This window comes from Oryzias latipes, chromosome 13, assembly GCF_053564925.1.
Source record: "Oryzias latipes strain Hd-rR chromosome 13, Olatipes_Hd-rR_3.1".
Classification (NCBI taxonomy): domain Eukaryota; kingdom Metazoa; phylum Chordata; class Actinopteri; order Beloniformes; family Adrianichthyidae; genus Oryzias; species Oryzias latipes.
Genome location: NC_136249.1, coordinates 8,687,128 through 8,708,511, shown reverse-complemented (window position 1 = coordinate 8,708,511; position 21,384 = coordinate 8,687,128). Strand labels below are relative to the sequence as shown.

Here is a 21,384-nt window from a genome sequence, read left to right as displayed (position 1 = left end):
ACTTAATTGCAAGATGTTTTCAGATACAGAAGCTTTACAAACTAATTGCAGTTATCTCAGTCATAAACAGGGATGAAGAGAGCGCCATCTCTGACATCTTTGACAGCAAACATCACTATGTATTTAATGTGGCACGTGATTTAGCCTTGAGGTGCACCAACTGGTTTTCAAAGTGCTGCATGTGTGGCAGCCGACAGCTAATAATTTGGCCACACACTGTCTACTAACGTGTTCTCATTAGCACCACGTCAGTGTTCATTCAAGATGACTCTTTGAGTGGGAGACTTTAATCGCAAAGCTATTATCCCTTTTCAGGGCGTTGTAACAGAATTTGTGTTTCTGCACAGACAAGTCTATTCAAGACAATATTCCATTTCTGTTATGCTCGTTTTATGCTCCAAGACTGGGAATTGTAAAGATACTTTCAGTGGACCAATGTGGCTAAACGCATGTCGAATCAACGTGTTATTCCTTTTCTGTGTTATTATGAGCTACATTTGTGAGCGGTTGGATGTTAACCTTTAAGAAAGATGACAGGCCTTAAAGAGTTATGATGTTTTTGTTTAGGCTTAAATGAATGATCGTGGATTTGGCTTCTCACTAACTGCTTGTGTTAGGGCTGTCACGACATAAAAACCCACCTACACGCAACTATCCACTTTAGGATAGTAACATTTTTTAAGGAAACTTAAAAACATCTAAATTCATTTATATTATTTGGTCTTTGAATGTATAGCCATTTATAGGTTGCATTCTTGGAAATAAAGAATTTGTCTAAGATGGGGTCCCGAATTCAATTCTGCAGAGACTTGAGACTCAACATCTAAGATTTTAGAATGGAGGCTCGGGACTTGTGAATGATGTCCATTTGTTTATAACTTTTTTTTAAAATATCCATGACATTGGTGATCTATTGTAAAAGCATTCCCAGTGTCATGGTGCCTCTGTCAGAATCCTCCCTCTCCAGCTCTGCTCCACTCTGCTCCTGACTTCCACCAGCTGTCGTCACTCAACTCATCAACCTCTTCTGCTCTTAAGGAGACCCAACTCCATCATTCAACGGCAGTTCGTTGCCCCTTATGGTGACTACGCCTGGTCATTTTCTCGTTCATGTTCTTGCTAAGTCTAGTTTTGTCTTGCACTAACTCTGTTGTCCGACCTCAGGAAAATCATTTCACGAGTGACGTCAATTGGATCCTCCATCAAGCTCCTGGAGAACCTGAAGATCTCTCGGCCCACGCTGACCGCGCCAACACCTCCAGCCACGCCACAGCCAAGCGCTCCAGCCACGCCACAGCCAAGCGCTCCAGCCACGCCACAAGTCTCTGTCCTGCCCGGACCTCCGCTAACACGAAGCCAAATCATTCTGGAAATAAATAAATCATTTCTTACCTGCCACTTACCTGTTGTATTTCTGGGTTCCAGCATCTGGGTTCGCCACACTCTGAAATCTAAGTTCTGGGCGGGACGGTTGGTGTAGACCAAGAAATCCCACAATTCACATCATCCATCTATTTACTCACAAAAATGGTGAGCAATATCAGAGCTATCCAGCTGTACAGTTTGGATCCAGATTCAAGCTCAGACGAGGAAAACAAAGACGTACGTGGATCTCTAGCACCGCTAAATCTGAGGCCATGAATCTCGACGGAAGAAAGGTAGTTTGCCATCGATCGTAGAGAGTTTAAATATCTGGGGGGTCTTGTTCAAGCATGAGGGAAGACCGGAGCGTGAGATTGACAGGCGGATCGGAGCAGCATCAGTAGTTATGCGGCCTCTATGTCCGTCCATTGTGGTGAATAGTGGGCTGAGCCAAAAAACAAAGCTCTCAATTTACCGGTCGATCTTCGTTCCAATTACCACCTATGGTCATGAGCTATGGGTCATGACCGAAAGAGCAAGGTCCCGAATACAAGTGGCTGAAATCAGCTTCTTCCATAGGGTGGCTGGGTGCTCCCTTAACCCTTGTGCTATCCTAGGCACTTTAACATTGGGAGTTGGGTCATCTAGACCCACTATACAGTGCTCTGAACCTTTTTTCTTCAATGATTTGTGAACCCAACTGGTGTCCATGGATTACATGAAATCTTTCCATCTTTATCCACCTTTGTCATGGTAGGGAGAACACGTCAATGTAAGGGTGGGGTCATCTAAGATAGCACAAGGGTTAAGGTGGCTCGGGGCTCTTGGACGCCTCCCTGGGGAGGTGTTCCGGGCATGTCCCACTGGGCAGAGACCCCATGGAAGACCCAGGACATGCTGGAGGGACTACGTCTCTCAGCTGGCTTGGGAACGCCTTGTGGTCCCCCCAGAGGAGCTGGAGGAAGTGGTTGGGTCGAGGGAAGTCTGGGGATCTTTACTGAAACTGCTGCCCCCACGACCCGGATAAGTGGAGGAAGATGGATGGATCTATTTGTCTGCAAGTGGATGCATCATACTGAAGCAGAGCAGGGAACTTGTGGACAGCCCAGAGTATTTTCTACGTTACCTACAAACTTTTTCAAACTGCATTTCTTCATCTGCTGCTGATTCACAAAGATTTAAATAAAGAAATCCTTAGAAACGCAATATTCTAAGGACATGTTTAAAAACGGCAAAAACACCATTTCCATTAGAGTGGATCTTTAAACAAATTTAAAGTTCTTCCGAGTGTAAAGACAAAGTGTAAAATCCTGTTTTGGCAATGCTTCCCATCAGCTTTGTATTTTTGATCCAGAGATCTTGCAGCTTTGCCTTAGCAAGTATTTTTAGTGCTCTGATTGAAGCACCGCAGCTGACTGAAGAGTCTCTTTGCTGCAATCAAAAATCTCTGGCGTTGATTGGAAATTTAAAGCCTCACATAAGACAAAATTTCCTTCCTGTGTACAACAGTTGGAAATATTTGTAAGCATTATTTATTTTTCGATAAATTACAAATTTTATTTTTTTCCTCGATCACTGTTTGTCTAATCAGATAATGAGGACAGACAATCTAGTAATTGGTACTTTGCTTCCACGGTAATGGTGCAAGCTCTGTTAACAATTTCTTTGAATTTAGTGAAAAAAATTGCAAAAACCTTTTAAAATTTGCTTTTTGAGTTTAAAATTATCATTGAAGAAAATAAAAAAATTACAAACATACAGACCAAAATTATTTTTTTAGAGTAGTAAATCTACAGTTGGGCAGCCTGTCAAATAGCTCCAATGCAAAGGCAGACTTTACAAATAAAGATTAAAACACCCAACAATATGATGTAAAAAAAAAATCAAGTTAATTCTGTTGAAAGTTGTTGAAGGCCTCAGGTGTTGCTTTGCATGCATCCGCATGACCATCCCTGCACGCACACGTATTAGGAGCGGAAAGTGTTTCTGTGAATGCTTGGATAGGCACGTGTAGGCTCTGCCAATGCCCGTCAGTGAGATCAACTCGCATGTGTGTGGAGAGCGCATGTTCCCTGCTCTGTCACAGTCCCACCTGGTGCCCCCTCCTGATCTTTTGGAGGCAGCCGAGACAATGCCACTGTGAAGTCTGCTGTAACATGCACAGATGGGATCTCCCCTCGCTTTCCCTCTCATTGTGTGCCTGCGGTGATCCGCCACTCTTCCTGGCTGTTCACATGCATCAGATTTGACATGGCTATTTGCTGTCTGCGAGGCCAGAACAACCAAGGACCACTTTTCAGTCTCCTTCTCCTCCCTGGGAAGTGATTTGTCCGTCCACGGAGTGTGTGGGAGGACGGGGCAGCGGAGGCAGGCAGCGATGGATTTCCACTGTGAGAACAGGAGGCACAAAGTGAAATCGAGGGTGAAAAAGAAAAATAGTGACACTGGAAAACAGGAGAAGCAAAAGCGGAAAGACAAATGGGAGCAAAAAAAAGTGCATAAAAGTTACAAAAAGAACCACAAAAGGTGGTGTCAAAATTCTTAATTAAAAGTAAAATAGAATATTTATGTGGCATTTGATGTGCTCACTAAACACTCCATGCATGCAGTGGTGTGGAGGTGCAACACTGTCCTACATAATTTAGAAGACAAGAAAAGAGCATGCAGTTTTAGATTTAGGGTGTATTCACACTGGGAAAATCTGTTGGTCCGGACTGAGTCTGCTTAATTTGGTCCGGATCGAGTCCTGAACCTTATGTTTGGTCGGTATTTAGACTGACTTCTGTTTTGGACCAAAGCTTGTAAACAAAACCATGTGACTAAAGATCTGTTTAATCATTGGTCAGGAATAACGAGTGCCGTTTTGGTTCAGTTGTTCCAGTCCGAGGTTGGATTGTGTCCAGACTGAGGAATCTCAGAGCAAACCGAAGCTCAGTCCCACCTCCAAAAATGGGTCAGAGAGCGGTTCCCCGACCAGGAACCGCTCTCTGACCAGGAACCTGGTCCCAGTCCAGGATCCGCTTGGGTGTATTTAGACTGAAAGATTTGTTCAGGATTATCAAGAGAAACAAACTCTGGTTCACTTAAAGCAAATCAAACGTCTCCAGTCTGTATGCACCCTTACAGCCTATACATGAACTGTCCAAAAATAAACAAATCAACAAATAAAAGTTCTATCAAATTTCAAGACCTAAAAGCCAGAACTGTAGCTATGGACACCAGCTTTTTGACTCTGCAACATCCAGAGTGAAACACGTTTGAAAATAAAACTAGCAGGTGCAGTTCATTAAGTAACAGCAAAAATGTATCACAGTAGGGGATTTGTCATCCAAATATCAGCTATTTGTGTGTCCAACTAACAATTGTATCTTTTTTGAATAGTTAAAATGTTACAGTTATAGTTTAAAAAATGTGTTTTCATGCTAGTATAGTGTACCAGCTATATAAAGCAAGGCTAATATTTCAGAGGAAATCAGAAGTATGCAGCGTTGTTTACATCACACATCATCAGGGTTCACTGAATTATTTCACTTCTCTTCAAAGCAATTACACAAAATGGAATGCTTTGATTTTTGAAAACAAGAAAGCCGTCTGAGTCTGCACTGACCATCTGGGCTTGCATAGCTGTTGCCCTGCACTTCCTTCCTCTTGGGGCTCAGCCGGTGGAGCATTTCCACCATAAAGAGGGTCAGGCTACATGTACCCAATAACCTGGTTTATAAAGGAAACCTGGTAAACCAGAAAACTTAGGATACAGGTTTGAATGAGCACCCTTCACTATGCCACATGTAGATTATCTTTTCTTTCATCCAGTTGCCTCTTCTTTTAGAAAGTTGATTGTCAGAAGTCTTTTTGTTAAGTCTCAGCCACAACTGCCCTAACTAGTGAATACAGGCTGTCTGAGGATGAAAATGGGCACACAGGTGGCCCACAGGAAATATCAATTACAAACCAGTTGGTGAAAACATGTGCATGTTTTTCTACGGACATGCTGCAGGCGACAGGTCGCGGTGAACACTTTGGACGTTTGGGGAAATAAGGGGTAGGTGGTAGGTGAGACCGGTTTTTGATTTTTTTCAATCCCCCTTGAAAACCGCACACTGCGCAAGGAGGCCATCTGTGCGTGCTTCCTCCACAACATGTTGCGTGTCCGTGCCTAAGGATGTCCCTTGATCAGAAGTCAGGTCCGTACTGTCAGACTCAATCGGAATCGGATGTTGTATCCCCATCAGGGATCGGATGTTTGTTTTTCAAATTATTTTTGGTCAATGCTGTGTATTTCAAGCTAATAATTTCAAATAAATGCTCTACTAGACATTTGCATGCATGCTACAACAAGGATTTGAAAATTAAGTCATCATATGTATTTAAAGGGTCTGTCATGCTTTGCTCAAGTATTTCAGAGTAAACTATAGCAATTCAATTCAATTCAATTTATTTGTATAGCCCAAAATCACAACAACAGTCGTCTCGATGGCCTTCGAAGTTAAACATGAACTCAAAAGGATCATGAATACAAAGAGTTCAATAGGAAAATACTAAAATGAACTAACAAACTGACTAAGCTATACTGGCATCCCTGCCCTTAGACCCCCCTTCGCGGTAAGGAAAAACTCCTAAAAAAAACGGATTCCGGAAAAAACGAAGAAACCTCAGGGGTGCCCACATGAAGGAGGGATCCTCCCCCAGGACGGACAGGTGATTTACCAGAACACTTAGAGAAGAATTAACTTATCTAATGCTACAATCACATATATAAAGTCCATATATATAAAAATATATGACCTTTGGCTCACGAAAGAACAGTTGTTTTATGAAATATGAGTTATTTTCACAGCTCATTTTTCTACCCGGCAGTAAGACGACTTGATCTCTGAGGCTCCGCCTTTTGCTACTTGTGGGTGCCGCCCATTTCATGACGTCAACCTAGAGTCGGCCTGCACAGTGTTTCTGCATTTGTCCCACGAAAACAAACAACCTCCAAACTTTTGCAAAGATGGGTGTGCATATTGTGTATATAAAAGGAAAGCGTTTTTTCACGATCACTGCTAGCTCCACAGAGAAAATCTGGTGTGGGTGTGTTAGCCTGGGGGCGGTGCCGGCAGCCCCTGTGCCTCACTTTGTGATGTCACAATGTGAGAACCCACTAGTTTCTGTGGTTTGGGAGGGGCTGGTGCTCAGAGTAATACTCAGAAATACATGAATGGATCAAAATACACCTTTGGGGTTGTTTTTGTGAGGAATGTACATTATGATACACTTTGAAGCTCAAAAAGTTGATTTTGCATCATATAGAAGCAACTGATGGAATTACAAATTATAAAGTCCCCAAACTTTCTCACATGACTAATTATTACCTATTTATACTAGTTACTAATTACAGATCTTTACTAGGTGGTAGTTTAGCTACCTTACAGAAGTGTTCTGCCTAAGTGTAAAATGATAAAAGAAGGTTAATAACAGAAAAATGACCTATATCTGTTCATTGCATTTGTTAATTTTTTAAATGTGTTCCAAAAGTACAAAATCAAACGACTCGGAACTGGTCCCAGTTAATAGGGACATCCCTATTAGAAATGAGGAAACCAGAGTGTAGTTTGTGTGGCCGTCTTACTGGCACTTGCGTATCACATCTCATGCATGCAGCATTTGTGCTCGCTCAGTAAGGAGTCTGTACACGCACCTCACTAATGACAGAGTGCAGCGTTAGCCACCATAGGACATGCGTAACTTACACTATCCTTACAAATACTTACAAAACGTTTACCACCCGCACACCAATGGTATTTTCCATTTCAATGACTTCCCATAACTCTTGAGCTATCCTAGGCACTTTAACATTGGGAGTTGGGTCATCTAGACCAGGGGTGCTCACACTTTTTTGGTGTGTGAGCTACTTTTGAATCAACAATGTCTTGAAGATCTACCTATATATATATATATATATATATATATATATATATATATATATATATATATATATATGTCTGTCTGTCTATATATGTTTATTAGTTACATGTTTATTTGAACATTATTGTTTATGTAGTGATGATTAAAAACTACACAGTAGGATTACACAAAGATACTTTTGTATTAACATATGAGGCGTTTTAAGACAGAAAGCAGCAACTATCATTAGTCATGCTCTGTTGTAAACCATGCAATGCGGGGAGCATGGCATTCCAAAGGCGCTGATGGCTGCGTACGAAGCGCTTGCTACGGACAAAAACAGCTTCTTGCTACGGACAAAAACAGCTTCCTTAATGAGCTCGTATTTATCGGGCGAGAACTGTAGAGCCGATAGCAGGAAGACACACCAATAAACACTCCGGTTTTCCGGAGTGGTTTTCTGCCGGGGACTTGACGTGCCGCGGGGCAGAGAGCGACTTTCTGATGACTGACAGAATTTGCGCTCAGTGCATTTAAACACCCATCTGCAGTGACGTATGTATCAGAGGATGTCCGATTGGCCGTTCTGCATGTCAATCATGTCCCGGTTCTCGGTGACGATTTTGATTGGCTGGTGGATTTTTCAGAAGTACTTTTTTTTTTTTATCTTTGCTGGCCTGTGATCTACCCTCATGTCCTTGAAGATCGACCGGTCGATCGCGATCGACGTAATGAGCACCCCTGATCTAGACCCACTAGACAGTGCTCTGAACCTTTTTTCTTCAATGATTTGTGATCTTCACTGGTGTCCATGGATTACATGAATTCTTTCCACCTTTATCCACCTTTGTCATGTTAGGGAGAACACGTCAACGTAAGGGTGGGGTCATCTAAGATAGCACAAGGGTTAAGGAGGCCACATGAGCCACAAAAGAACCGCAAGGCACATATGTGTTCCCCCTTAAGATGCAGCTCTACGACTCTCCATGGGTCCGGACAAACCAAAAACCGTACAGGTCAACCCCCCATACCACTGTACGTGACTAAGGCATTACTCCTGGAGGAAAACCATTGTCTCAGTGAGAACTCTCGAAAGGGACTACCAGATTTCTCTAAACTTGCCGGCTGATTACCAAAATCTAGATTCCAGTTTACATGACATTTAAAATACCAGGTTACTTAAGGGCATGTAAAGACACCCAGAAAATCTGTTTGAAAGTTCACTCTCGCCTCGGCTAAAGTCAGCGTCCTCCTCTTTGAATAGAGGCACTATGGAAAAGCTGAGAGCGATTGAGGAATTCAGTTCGTCTCGTCTAATTTGTCTGTTTACGACACGTAAACCCGCCATAAATACACAGTATACACAGTAGTTTGCTGGAAGAGCTGCTGTGTAGAAATCATCTCACTTTTGCTTAATGATTGTTGTTTTCCTCTTATGTTATGTTTTCTGTAAAGCTGACTAAAGTGACATATTTCTAGATCTTACAAATAAATACCCAATAAATGAAATTGTTTTTTTATAACTCCCTTCTGCCTTTCGAAATGATTTCCTTTTGATTGAGGTGACAGACTCGATGCTAATACAGAGAGCAGATGCACTGAGGCACATAAGGAAAGGAAATAAAACAACCGTGCGTTGCCCCGGCAGCCACTTTATGAATTACCAATGGCGGTGAAAAGCCCCGAGCATATTTAATGCAGGAGAATCTGTCCTTTTTTCCCTTTGTTCATCTCTGTTCTCCTTCTCTTTGCAGTATTCAGCTTTTTTTTTACTTCATTAGTGGCTCGGCATCAGTGAGCGTCACGGCAACAGACAAGGGGTTTGGAGCTTAGCTCATCTGCACTCTGACCACACAGCTCCCAAAGAGCAGGATTACTTCATCTTGAAAGGCACAACAAAGGATTTCTCAATCTCATGCTGCCGTCAAAGGGATAAAAACATGATTCAGGAAATTTCCTTAAGCACAAAGAGAGACTGTAGATGCGGGAGCATAAAGCTTCTTCGTGGTGCCTCATTTTCCACCCTTTAAGAAGTGGCATTGTGCTACTCCAGACCCTCAGAGGCTGCTTAAAACTCAAAGGAGGGGTCATTTTAGTCATTACACATGAGCACAAACAACCCATCCAACATTGCATCCATGTGAAACATGTCTTTATGGAGTCTGGAAAAACCTGAAAGTGTTTGCCACACGCTGGAACACAAGTTCAGGCTCTGGGTTCATCAATGGCGTTGAGGTCATTGTGTTGATTGACTAACGATCAATTTCAAATTAGTGCTGTAAAGCCAATGTACTCCAGAGGCTAAGTAAGAAAAAAATTCCAATTCACAGTCCTTGCCTAAGGACAAACTGGTGTCAGTGAGCGTTGTCCTGGAAGCAGCCGGGGGCTGAATCTGCATCCTTCCTCCCTGCTTTGAGCGGAAGCAGCTCCCATGTAACAGTCTGTCAGGAAACTGAGAGTCCTGTGCTGTTTGGTTAAGGTCTTTTAATGTAACTTTACAGACTCAGTCCGATAAAACCTGTGGTTTTGGAGTTTTTGATGTGCTCTTGTGGGATTTTTCTGATGATGAAGGACATACATAAAAAAAATTAGACTTAAAATTTCATATTCAAATGGTTGTGAATCAGGAGCAGACAAATATGTCGTTTCAAAGAGCTTATTTATGACAGAAAATAGGCTGGATGGACCACAAGCTCCCTGCTCTGCTCCATTCCGATGCATCTTCTTTCAGAAAAACTGATCGATGAGCGTCTTTGTTTTCCTCATCTGAGCTGGAGTCTAAACTGTACAGCTGGATAGCTCTGATATTGCTCACCACAATTGTTGAACCGCTAATGTTAGATTGGGGTTGTGAGGCTGCAAGCTAGTGGGAGAGAGTGTAAACACATGGATTACGGAAAGCGTAGGAGGCTTACTCTGAGCCATTGGTCCTATTCACAACTCTGAGGGGAATTCCTGATGAACTCCTGCCGCTCTGCAGAAATGAAGTGATTTTGGTTAAAAACGGCATAATCATAGTTAAAAGACAACTGGGAACACTTTGACAGTAGATCGAAAGATGACTGGAGTGGACTTTTAAAATAGCCACTTCAAAAACACCAAATAAAAAAAGAACATGATACCCTCTTTCCTTTCTACACCTCGGTTGATAGCATCCTGCTTCAAAACACTCCAGACACAAACCTATATGGCACACGTGCCAAACTCAAGGCCTGTGGGCCAAATGTGGCCCTCCATGTCATTTTATGTGGCCCGCGAGAGCAAAAAAGTTTTTCATTTCTTAAAATAATAAATAACAATTGGTGTGTATTTATTCATATCTAGAGGGAATCAGACTTGAAATACTGGAATTGCCAACTATAAATTAGGACATAAACACTGTCCATATAAGCTAACCTGACAGAATCAAATGTAAAAGGATTTATGCTAAAGTAACAAGAAAATATGTTTTATTTGCAATTTATTTAATTATGAACAACATAGGGCTCCATAATTGTCACTTTAAAAATGTATAATAAATAATGAGTTATTTAACATTAGGAGTAGGTACATTTACTTTTCATTACATTTAGTTATATGTATAAGTGATATCTGGCCCTTCAAGGACAGACACTATGCTGATGTGGCCCTCGATGAAAATAAGTTAGACACCCCTGGTATATGGTCTTTCCTAAAATCAATCAATCAGTTAATCTATTAATCAGTCAGTTAATGAATGAATCAATCAAATACATATTTACCTCATTTGGAGTTTCCACTTATTTATCCCAGTTAACTTTGAAAGCGTACTGTCAGATGCAAATGTGAGCTGTAGCCACGTTTTGTTTATTTTAGTTCGTTTTTTTTTTTTCTGAGGGCATTGTTTAGACTGCATCATTGTTATGCATTATTCATATCAAATCAGGGCAGATTAAGAAATGCAATGGCTAAAGCACAAAGATTAGACCACGATACCTTCCCTTTATTGGATTATTTAGCAGAACTGTGTGTTTCATTTGCCTATTTAAGTTTTACAAGTGAATCTAATTGTGCGTCTTTCTGAAACGACTCAAAACACAAAATGAAGCAGATTTCTCTGAGGTCATCTGACTGTGTGAACTAAACATTTGGAACGGGTGCATCAGCCGGATGAAGTCACTACCGTCTGAGAGAGACCGGCATCCTTTGGGAGGAGAGACTCTTTTTTAATCCTGTGCCACGTGGGAATCCCGTCAGCACAGACACCCCCGACTGTGAGCACACACCTGTGGGAATCACATGCACGCCGTTATCGATCTGAGCTCACACAGTCTTACAATGACAAACGCGGCGACTATTCCTGGTAACGCCGGAGAACGACTTAACAGCCCTCTGGCAGTCGTTGACGGAGAGGCGCAATATATCACTCACACACACACACACACACACGCACACACACACACACACACACACACACACACACACAAGAATGTGGCTGGTGCAGAGCTTTTGTGAATTCTAAGTCAATTAACATGGATTGTTACGGACACCAAGGCTTGAGTGGATGCCCTGCAGGAGGAGTGAACCGCACTATTTTTGTCAGGTTTAGGAGGATTAATAAGGTCCAGAAAGACCTCAATTCAACTGCAGAGGGAAGACTTTGAGAGGAACTACTGAAACGCCTCGTTGGATCCAACTTTTTAAACAAGGTTTTCATGCATTTCAGCCATTTAATTCTACGTTTTTATCTGATCATTGAGATGTTTTAAAGACACTTTTTTTTACTTTTTTGTCTGTGTAAAGCAAAGAAAACAAAAACAAAAACCTGCAGCTACAATGCTGGATTATTTTGGGTGCAAAGGAAACATATTACCATCTGACAGCTTCTGCAAACTCCAGGAGACCTGAGGAATCAGGGTGATCAGCCTGATGTTGCACCTGACTGGAGCAAACATCTCCGGAGTTACTGATGCGATAGGCAAGTGCTGACAGCAAAAGCCGTGTCAAACTCCAGCAGCCAGCAAAGCAAAAACTTCCATTTCAAAGGTGGCGTCTTCAGGATGCTTTGACATGACGAAGACATCCACTTTAAAAATGCATAAGGCCCTGACTCACAGAGACACACACACATCAGAAGCTAGAGAGGAAAATCAAGCAAAAAGATGCTCTAATTTGAGATCTACAACCTGTCACTCCCCTTTTTAATGGATAAACTGTCATCTGGGTTCACACCGCCCTCTGCAAGGCCGGATATAGGGGGGAAAAACAAATAAAATAAAATACAAAACACTAAAGGATGGACTAACCGATGGAAAAAAAGACAGACGGGAAAAAAGAAAAAAAGAAAAAGAGAAGCGCAGCCTCAACACATGACAGTGTCCTGCTTGTGCCTGTCCCAAGCCCGGTAAATGCAGAGAGTAGTGTCAGGAAGAGCATTCAACATAATAGTGATAAGACACACCAAATAGATCAAAGAAGAAGATATGGACGTTTTGAATAGTTGAATTAATATGATGATGGAACAGTTTTCTATGCATTCGGAGGGAAATGACTCCCCAAAAAACAAGCCATCCCAGACTTGATCCTGCTGATATTTTACCTGCACCCAGGGCTGAAAGTAAGTGGGTACGCTCCGGTACTGGTACCGGTATAAGACCTGGCAGAGGTACGGCGCACCGGCTGGAAGATCAGCTGTGTGGCCGCTCTTTCAATTCAATTCAATATTTTGTATCTATATAGCCCAATATTAAAAACAATAGTCGTCTCAATGGGCTTCATGCCGGTGATTGTGTAATAAACATTAATCATAACGAACATAAATCATAGAATTCAATAGCTGATTGCTAAACCAAAAAGACTAAACTAAACTGGGCATCTCTGCCCTGAGACCCTCCTTCTTTACTGCTTTAACACTCATACTAAAGTATCTGTAGGCTGATGCCACTGAAACTGGGAAGCAGGCAGCGCTTTATCTCATCTGTGGTTTTAGTGTCTTATCACTACAAACTGTGATTTACGTCCCTCTCTCCCCTCACCTTGTCCAATAATTCCGTTGCTTCCCCAAACAAACACACTGAGCATGCGCGTCTTACAGCCAGGATCCATGGACTCAAGTATGCAAATGTTTGTGCAAGTTGGAGGTTGGTTAGTTTGCAATGATTGCAAATTAATCCTACAGTTTTCTGCGATTGATAGTTCAAGATAAAACCTAATGCAATGGTAGAACTGAGACATGCAGCAAAGAAATGAATTTATGTTTGAAAAGGTTATTGAAAAAAGTAACAATGGTTAAGAGGAAATCACAAGTTAGGATGGAGATGTACAAGCTAAAATTAGTAGAGAAAAAGAAAATGAGAAAGAAGGAGGTGCATTTTCTGCATTTAAGTCCTTTAGTACGATTCAAACTTTTCCACAAAGCCTCGTCTATATTTTAGATTTATTCTCAAATCCATTTATATATATTAGTGTTGTAACGATTCATATTAATCCGATTGATCCGATTTATAGTCGATATTTGTTCATTTTGAACGATCCGTTTCTCTGACCTCAAATGGATCCAGAACATCTTTATCCAAAACTTCCCCAGTGTGACTCAGAGAGAAATTCCTGGAGCTGAACAGTGAAGTTTTCCACATTCCTTGGATTTCTTCAAGATCATCAAGTGTAAATTAAATACGTGTTCAAACAAACAAGTAAACAAGAATGAATTTTAGTTTCCTAAAGTTCAGCTCACTGTTGCTTTTCCACATCCAAATAATCCAAAGGGAACATTCTTAGAACATTCTAGCACACTTTATGGTCACATGACTCTGCTACACTCAAAGTGTTTCCACACATTGGACTGGAATGATGGACATGTATGTTGTCTGCTGTGATGTCACTTGGTCGTTTTTACCTTATAGTAAAATAAACCTACCGCACCTCAAACCAAATGGTATTTTCCGATGTTGATAAATTCAATTTTTTTAAATGATTTTTAATGGTATCGGTAAATTGATTTGATTAACAACGTGCTTCAGACAGATTTACCTGGTTGGATTTATCAATTCATCCATTAATTGGCACAGCCCTGATCTGCATTTACTAAAATAATAAATAAAAATTTTTTATGTTAACGTCGTTTTTCATAGCACTATCATAAGCAAAATCTACTTTCACCCCTGCCTGCCCTCCATAGGGGCGAAATATGGGCCTGGCCACATGTGCCTTTCAGACTTTCATGTTCAAAACTTTCACGTTGATGTGTTCTGTGCAAGTTTCCGCAACCGTTTTCAGGCTCTACGTACAAACGTCCACTAAACGCGTAGTGACAGTGAAACAGCTCAACTTTGACCAATCAAGGACTTTGATTTGGTAGTGACGTATGGATGGCGCCCCTTTTCATTAACAGACGGGTCAACTATTTGAACATTAGTCATGGAGAAACATTAATAATTGGAGTTTGTGTCCGGCTGGATGACACCAGCTGTTTCATATTGCCAAATAGAGCTGAGGAAGAAGAACCTGGAGCCGGATTTGCACCACTTTGCCATTTCACACCAAGCCTCTTGCAACTGTAGATGGAGGACATGCGCTTGTAAACAGTAGAAAAAGAAACAGAAAAATCTCCTCCCTGCTCGTTCAGTGTGAACAGCGTGTGCTGAAAGCGTGTTCAAGAACGCGCGTCATGTGCTCCGTGTGAATGGAGCTTTCCACAAAAACATGTGGATTTATTGTAATTGTAAGGAAACCCTCCTGCAGGACTCAATCACATGTCGAAAGTTTCCCTTTGTTGTTTCTTAATCAACACGAATGCTTAGAATCCCACTTTTATCACACTTAATCCACTAAGAAAAGGAGCTCTGGGCTCCAGCAAACTGAGATAAAAAACTGGCACTGGCAGCTTTTCACTCCCTAATGGAATGTCTTTAATGTCTAAGTGCCAAATTGGAAAAGTTACAAGCCCCCCACCCCCCACCCCCTTATCTGATTCTTATCAAAATTTAAAGCGGTTGGAAATAACACACCTCAAAGCAGAGCCTGCAGGAAAGTGACACCCTGAGTCCCCCAGCTGTTTTTCCTCCTCACATCCAGAAAAGAAAAAAATCTGATTACAGAGAATTGGCATCAGGCTGCTCCCATGATTTATCCCTCTCGTTAAGTTACAACTAACCCCAAAACCTCAAAGCCCCCAGCCCCCCAGACCCCTGTAAAGGCGGCCACATCCGATGTTTGGCCGTGCAGCAGAGCAGCCCCCGGACTCTTCGAGGTCTGGTTTGTGTGCTTAAGAGGCGGTGGGACGGTGCTGCTCTCTCCTCCAAATATCTGCCCATCATTTATTCATTTACACTCCTAGGACGGCCGCCGCTGCCATCATCCCAGGGCCGCGTCGTCTGAAGTCCTCCGTCGCTCAAACATGCGCGCGCACAAGCATGCACTTTGCCAGCGGTCCCAGAGGTCTTTTAATTTTTTGAGAGGCTATTTTTAGTAAGCAAAATAATCGAGGTGGAAAGTTCCATCTGTCCAACACTCTTGTTCCAGCTGCTCCTTTTTAGTAGCAGGCAGAATGAGAAGGGGGGGGGGGGGGGGGGGGCATTACTTATTAGATGGAAATGACACAGACTGGCTTTTTTTAATCACATTTTTGGTTCAGCAGAAACTGTTAGGTGCAATTCTCTACAAAAATAAGAGAGTAAAGTGGGAGCTGAGCTGCGCCACCTCTTAGAGGTAGTTTCCGTTTTAAATCCTTCCTCAATCTGCTCAGTTTTTTTTTGACTCATCACAAAAAAAGATGAATATAAACAAAATAATAACAAGAAAGGAAATAATGAACCAGAACACTGCTAAAAAGCCTGAAATAAGTCAAAGATCCTGCAAATGATAAATAACCAAAAGACAGAGAAACTCTGGTCACTAAGATCCTCACTAATTCCTAAAGTCTTCAGAATGACCCCCCCCCCCCCCCCCCCCCCAAAAACAATTAGCATTTTTTTTTATTAAAAATGTAACATAACTGTTTTTAAAAAATTTGGCTTTGAAGGTTTCGGTTGCAAACAAACATTGGAAGAAATGTGACATACAATTTTCCTTGGAATAAATCCTTGGAGCTTTGTCAATAGTTTAATGGAGCCTCGCCTGTTTTTTAGACATTTTTCACGTTGTTTTGACCTTGTCTTTGCTTTCTTTATGGATAGACATGGACACACCTTCCCATTCATTTGAATGAGAAGGTGTGTCCAAACCTTTGGTCTGTACTGTATATCCATTTTTATTTTGTCTCTACATGTTTGATCTTTTCATATGAAACACAAAAACTATTTGATCTTAATTTTTGTGAATTTTGCAGAAAGAAAATGACAAAATTTGCCACTGCACATTTGAGTGTAATATTGTGTAATATGATCAAAAATATATCTGTAAAAAAGAACCTGGGGTTGTACTAAAAAAATTGATTTCTAGCATTCAAGAAACAGTTCATTTTTCTTGAAACATTAGTCTTTTTTACTTTCTTAAGACTTTTTTCTATTGTACAACTAAGATTTTATTTCACCTACACTGCCTACACTGCATTAATTAAATAAACAACAAATCTGCCATGAATTCTTATTTTAAAACAAGACATAGTACTCACTAAGACAAATTGCTCCAAATGTACCTTAATTTAAAGCAAAGGAAATTGATTTTTTTACAGCTGGAAATAAATTATTTTCCTATTATTATATTTTTTTTAAATAAGATTGTTTGTCTTTCAAGACATAAAAAAAGACATTTTTTCTTGGAACAACCTTCTCAAGATTTTGTTTTTTTAGTGTAAAACAAAGAGGTTTTTTATCCTGACAAACTGCATGTCTGATCATAAAATCCCTTAAAATCGTCTTAATGAAAAAAAAACATTGCAGTAAAGTATACTTTAAGGATTCACTATGAGAAATGTAATCAGTAAACAAAACAAGATTGCAAACAACAGACAATCCCAGCTTGCCGTGTAATTTCATGCTGGGACGTTAAGCACAGTTTCAAAGGTTAACAGGCTTACAGTGGGAACAGGGAGGAGATTTGGCCTAAGTTCTCCTTTGATTTGTAGAGAAATGCACTGGGGGGGAACCAAAACAGTTTTTCACCCAACTTTTTGGGTCCTTTTATCCCCTCATATAAAAATGTGGAAAGCAGGATTCCAGTTTGGAGGCTGGTGTGAAGACAAACCTGCACTGTATGTGGCCAAACGCCGCAGTTGAAAAGTTCAGACCCACAAACCCGCTTGAATTTAATTTGCTGAATTGATTGAATGTCCAGATCGGTCCCTGAAACACGCTTTAGGGTTTTTTTGGGGGGGCTGTACATCATGGACAGAGCTGGTGGCGTTTGAGAGCTGTTTTGTTGTGACAACAGCTGAATCAATCAGTGTGCAAGCCTTCGCTTTACCAAAACCATGAACACTTTCCCCAGATTAAGCGCTGCATATCTGAGTGACTCAGCATTCCCTAGAAGGCAGGGATACAATATTAATGAATATCTGCCGAGCGATGACAGCTGAGGAGGACATGGCACGTCCTCTATCCTGATGCTGAGAGTCTGAGATGTCCTGTGCTGCACCCAGCAAGTCACTTAGGAGCTTTGGATCCTTCCTGAGTTCAAAGTTTGTCTGTTTTTTTTTTTGCTTTTTCAAACTTTCACCTTCAGGTTTTCCAAAAAAAAAACTGCTGCAAGAAAGTGAGCTCCTTAAAGCGTACATCAGATCTGTGAAAGCAAAGGTTCTGCTGAGCCGCCGTCTGAGAGCTCTAAGCGGTCCACTCGCATTGATCTGACCGTTCAAGTGTCGTGTCTGACATGAGGTCGGTACGTGAGTCCAAAACAAGCATCCGTGATCGATCGTGGCTTTGCTGCATCAGAGCTTATTTATAGCAACACGAGCAGCTCCCCACGCCAAGAGCCAGAGGAGGCGAGGGGAGCGCTGTCCAGCAACCGAGCCACTTCAGGAGTTAGCACAACTGCTGAGTCCTTCACTCTGCGCACTCATGAACAAGACAGACGGCCTCCATTGAGAGGATGGAAGAAACGGGAAAGGACTGCAACTCCTTCTTTCATCTTAAACCATTTAACGTCTCAGTCCTCTTTTAAATCAATTTTCAAAGTGTTCCCAGTGGTCTTTTATTTATGATTTTTAGCCTAAATCAAAAAGCTGCTGTTCTCTTGGACATAGTTTCTGCAGAGCGGTGGGCGGGACTGTTGGTGCAGAGCAACCCCGTCCCCCCTTCATGTCACCCACAACTGAGAGCTTTCTGTTAACCCTTGTGCTATCTTAGATGACCCCCCCTTACATTGACGTGTTCTCCCTACCATGACAAAGGTGGATAAAGGTGGAAAGATTTCATGTAATCCATGGACACCAGTGAAGATCACAAATCATTGAAGAAAAAAGGTTCAGAGCACTGTCTAGTGGGTCTAGATGACCCAACTCCCAACGTTAAAGTGCCTAGGATAGCACAAGGGTTACCATGTTCTCCTGCTAGCTTACAGCCCCTCACGCCTCCAACCAAAAATTGCCGCTACAAAAGAAAAAGGCCAGCAATATCGGAGCCATCCAGCCGGATGGTTTGGAGCCAGCTCAGACATGGATTAACAACAATTTGAATAAAGACATAATCAGAAATGCAATTTTAAGCTTTAATTTTCTTTATATGTGTCCTCGATCAGAAAAATGCCACAAAAACAGCAAAAAGTCCATTTTGATCTGAGCGGGTCTTTAACTTGACCAAGACGAGGGTGAAAATCTGACCGTGATGCTGCAGCACAGTTTGTGAATGGATGTGTGTGTGGTTCATGTAACCTTGAGTACAGCTGACAAGCAGCGATCCATGCCGAGACCACAGAACTGCAGCTATAAGACAGTAAACTACCAGCCAACCAGCAGCTAAATCAATTCAGCATTTGGACATTTCCAGTTTTCCGTCAAGCATTTCTTCTTCCCTTCTGACACAAATATTTGTCAATCATTTATTAGTAATGTTATTTTTTCCAGTTAATGTTATTTATTAGATAACAACAAACACACTTGCTATTAGTTTTGAGTTGTGAATAGATTTTTAATGTTTTAAAAAGTCTCCCTTTCTATAGGAAAGTGAAGAAGAGCTTAAGTGGAGATCGAGGTTTTTTTAATCAAAAAAATGAACAGATTCATGTGAACAAACTAATAAATGTATCCTAAAATCCACAGAGTGTGTACGTCTGTCCCTTCTTGAATGGCTTTTATAAACGCAAAAGCTTGACTGGATGCTATAAAAGTTTAACTCCAGAACCTAAACAACCAGAAGAAAAGAAAGCCGGAGCAAAAATGACAAACAGCTGACTGTTGCTGCTCAATAAATTGGGAAGAGGTAATAAAGCCAAATCAATTTCTAATTCCCAATTCATCAGTAAAATAGTGATTAGTTAAAAAACTCTACCCAGCTTTAAATTGGATGGATTAAGAACTAAAATAAAAAAAATGCCACTAATTAGATTCTCAAGTTTAGCTTGAAGAAGGGTTTTGATTTTTTTTTCTTTCTTTCAGAAATCTGTGTTTGTTTTAGATTTTTTTAAGCAAAATATTTAGACCTTACAGATGTGAAGTGAAATTCAGATGTTACAGGATTCATGCTTTTAAATAAACAAATGAATCAAATCAAATAAATAATATTTTTTGTGCGCGCGCGCCTCCTTTTGCTGTTTTTTCCTGCGGGGTTACCGCGCTCCACATAGCCCACTTCTCGTTAATCGGGCGGATTAGCAGCGCAGCCCTCCACCTTCTGCTCTGCTTCTATGTCAAAACACACTACTACTACAACCGCACCACGTTTCCAAGTCCAACAGAGACAGGGGTGCCCTCCAACGGACTCCTTCCTGCCCGTCTTGTGGAGTAAAAGCAGCTCAACTCGATTGTGAGACAAAGCGCGCATGGATGGATGCGATGCGCGTGACCAAAAAGCGCTTTGGACAGACATGTCGGAGAAGCAGGCAGGAGGGGGGTAAAGTCATTGAAATGGTGCTTTAGTGTTTCTGTGACTGCTGGGGATTTGCCCTTCTGATCCAAACATACTGTAGGGAAGAAGAGTGGGATCAAAGACCGTGGCACGCGCTCTTGGAGAGGCTGGACCATTGGCACAATTTAATTCCAGAGGCATCTGTTTTTGCAGGGAAACAGATAGATACGGCTGCAACAATCGTTTATCCTGGTTATAAAACATCTGTAAGCCGCTTTAAACACTTTTGCTGTCCTTTTAGTATCGTTTTGGTAAGGTAGTTCTGGGCACATTGAATAACTTACCTTCCATGCAGAAAACAACCATCCAGGCTATCCACAGGTCGGAGTTTTGAAACTTTACCATGGTTTCGCGCTGAACTGTCTGCCTCTCACTTTACGTCCAGTATCTGTTCAATTATAAAGTCACAGCTGCGCTCCCGGGCTCTTAAGGGAAAAGTAACGGTTCCTTAAAATGGCTTTTGAGATGCGAGACATCTGTTTTTTACGCAGGACACGCCGGCAGCAGTTCTTCTCGGAAATCTCCTAAAATATGTCCAAATGTGAGGAAGAAACTGCCACTGATTCACTTCTCTTCACCCAGATCTCGTCTCCACTTGTTTGGTGCTTTGCTGGCAACTCCAAGACTATTTTTTGTATCCCCGCTCGGGACCCTCCGCTCAGTTTACGCACGCGCGGACTAAACTCGGTGTCCACCTGCTGGCGTCCCCAAATCTGCCCAGTGTCCCCGGAAGAGACTTAAAGACAGATCTGGCATTGGCGCTCCTCCCGTCCGCTGTTCGAGTCCCTCCAGCGCGTCTTGTTGCGCTTCATGGTTTCTAGTCGGCTCCGCTGCTGCCGAGCAGAGCCGAGAGCAAAGCCGGACAGCGAGGCGCCACTTCCGCTGGAGCCTTTCCAGAATAAAACCCTCAGACATTACCAGAGGCCCAAATACTCTTGGTATTTTGTTTTTATTTTCTATTTTTGTTTTTATCTGATTATCAGTCCCATCGAGTCAATTTAAAAATCGAAGAAAACAAAACTTTATTTGACATAACATCCATCCATCCATCCATCCATCCATCTTCCTCCTCTTATCCGGGACCGGGTCGCGGGGGCAGCAGTCTAGGTAGAGATGCCCAGACTTCCCTCGCCCCAGTCACTTCCTCCAGCTCCTCTGGTCATAATATTTGTCATAA

The 21,384-nt window shown here is 41.8% G+C and overlaps 1 protein-coding gene across 2 annotated transcripts in view; it reads right to left on the bottom strand.

Moving 5' to 3' along the window:
- igsf11 (immunoglobulin superfamily member 11) overlaps positions 1–21,071 on the bottom strand; it is a 144,890-nt gene extending 123,819 nt beyond the window's left edge. The window contains exon 1 of one of the 2 annotated variants that reach the window (XM_011482931.4): positions 20,492–21,071. In XM_011482931.4, coding sequence (XP_011481233.1) covers positions 20,492–20,552 — 61 coding nt within the window. In that variant the 5' untranslated portion in view covers positions 20,553–21,071. The remainder of the gene's footprint in view (positions 1–20,491) is intronic. The other variant, XM_078929544.1, reaches the window with a different exon arrangement.
- Between the last annotated feature and the right edge of the window lie 313 nt (positions 21,072–21,384).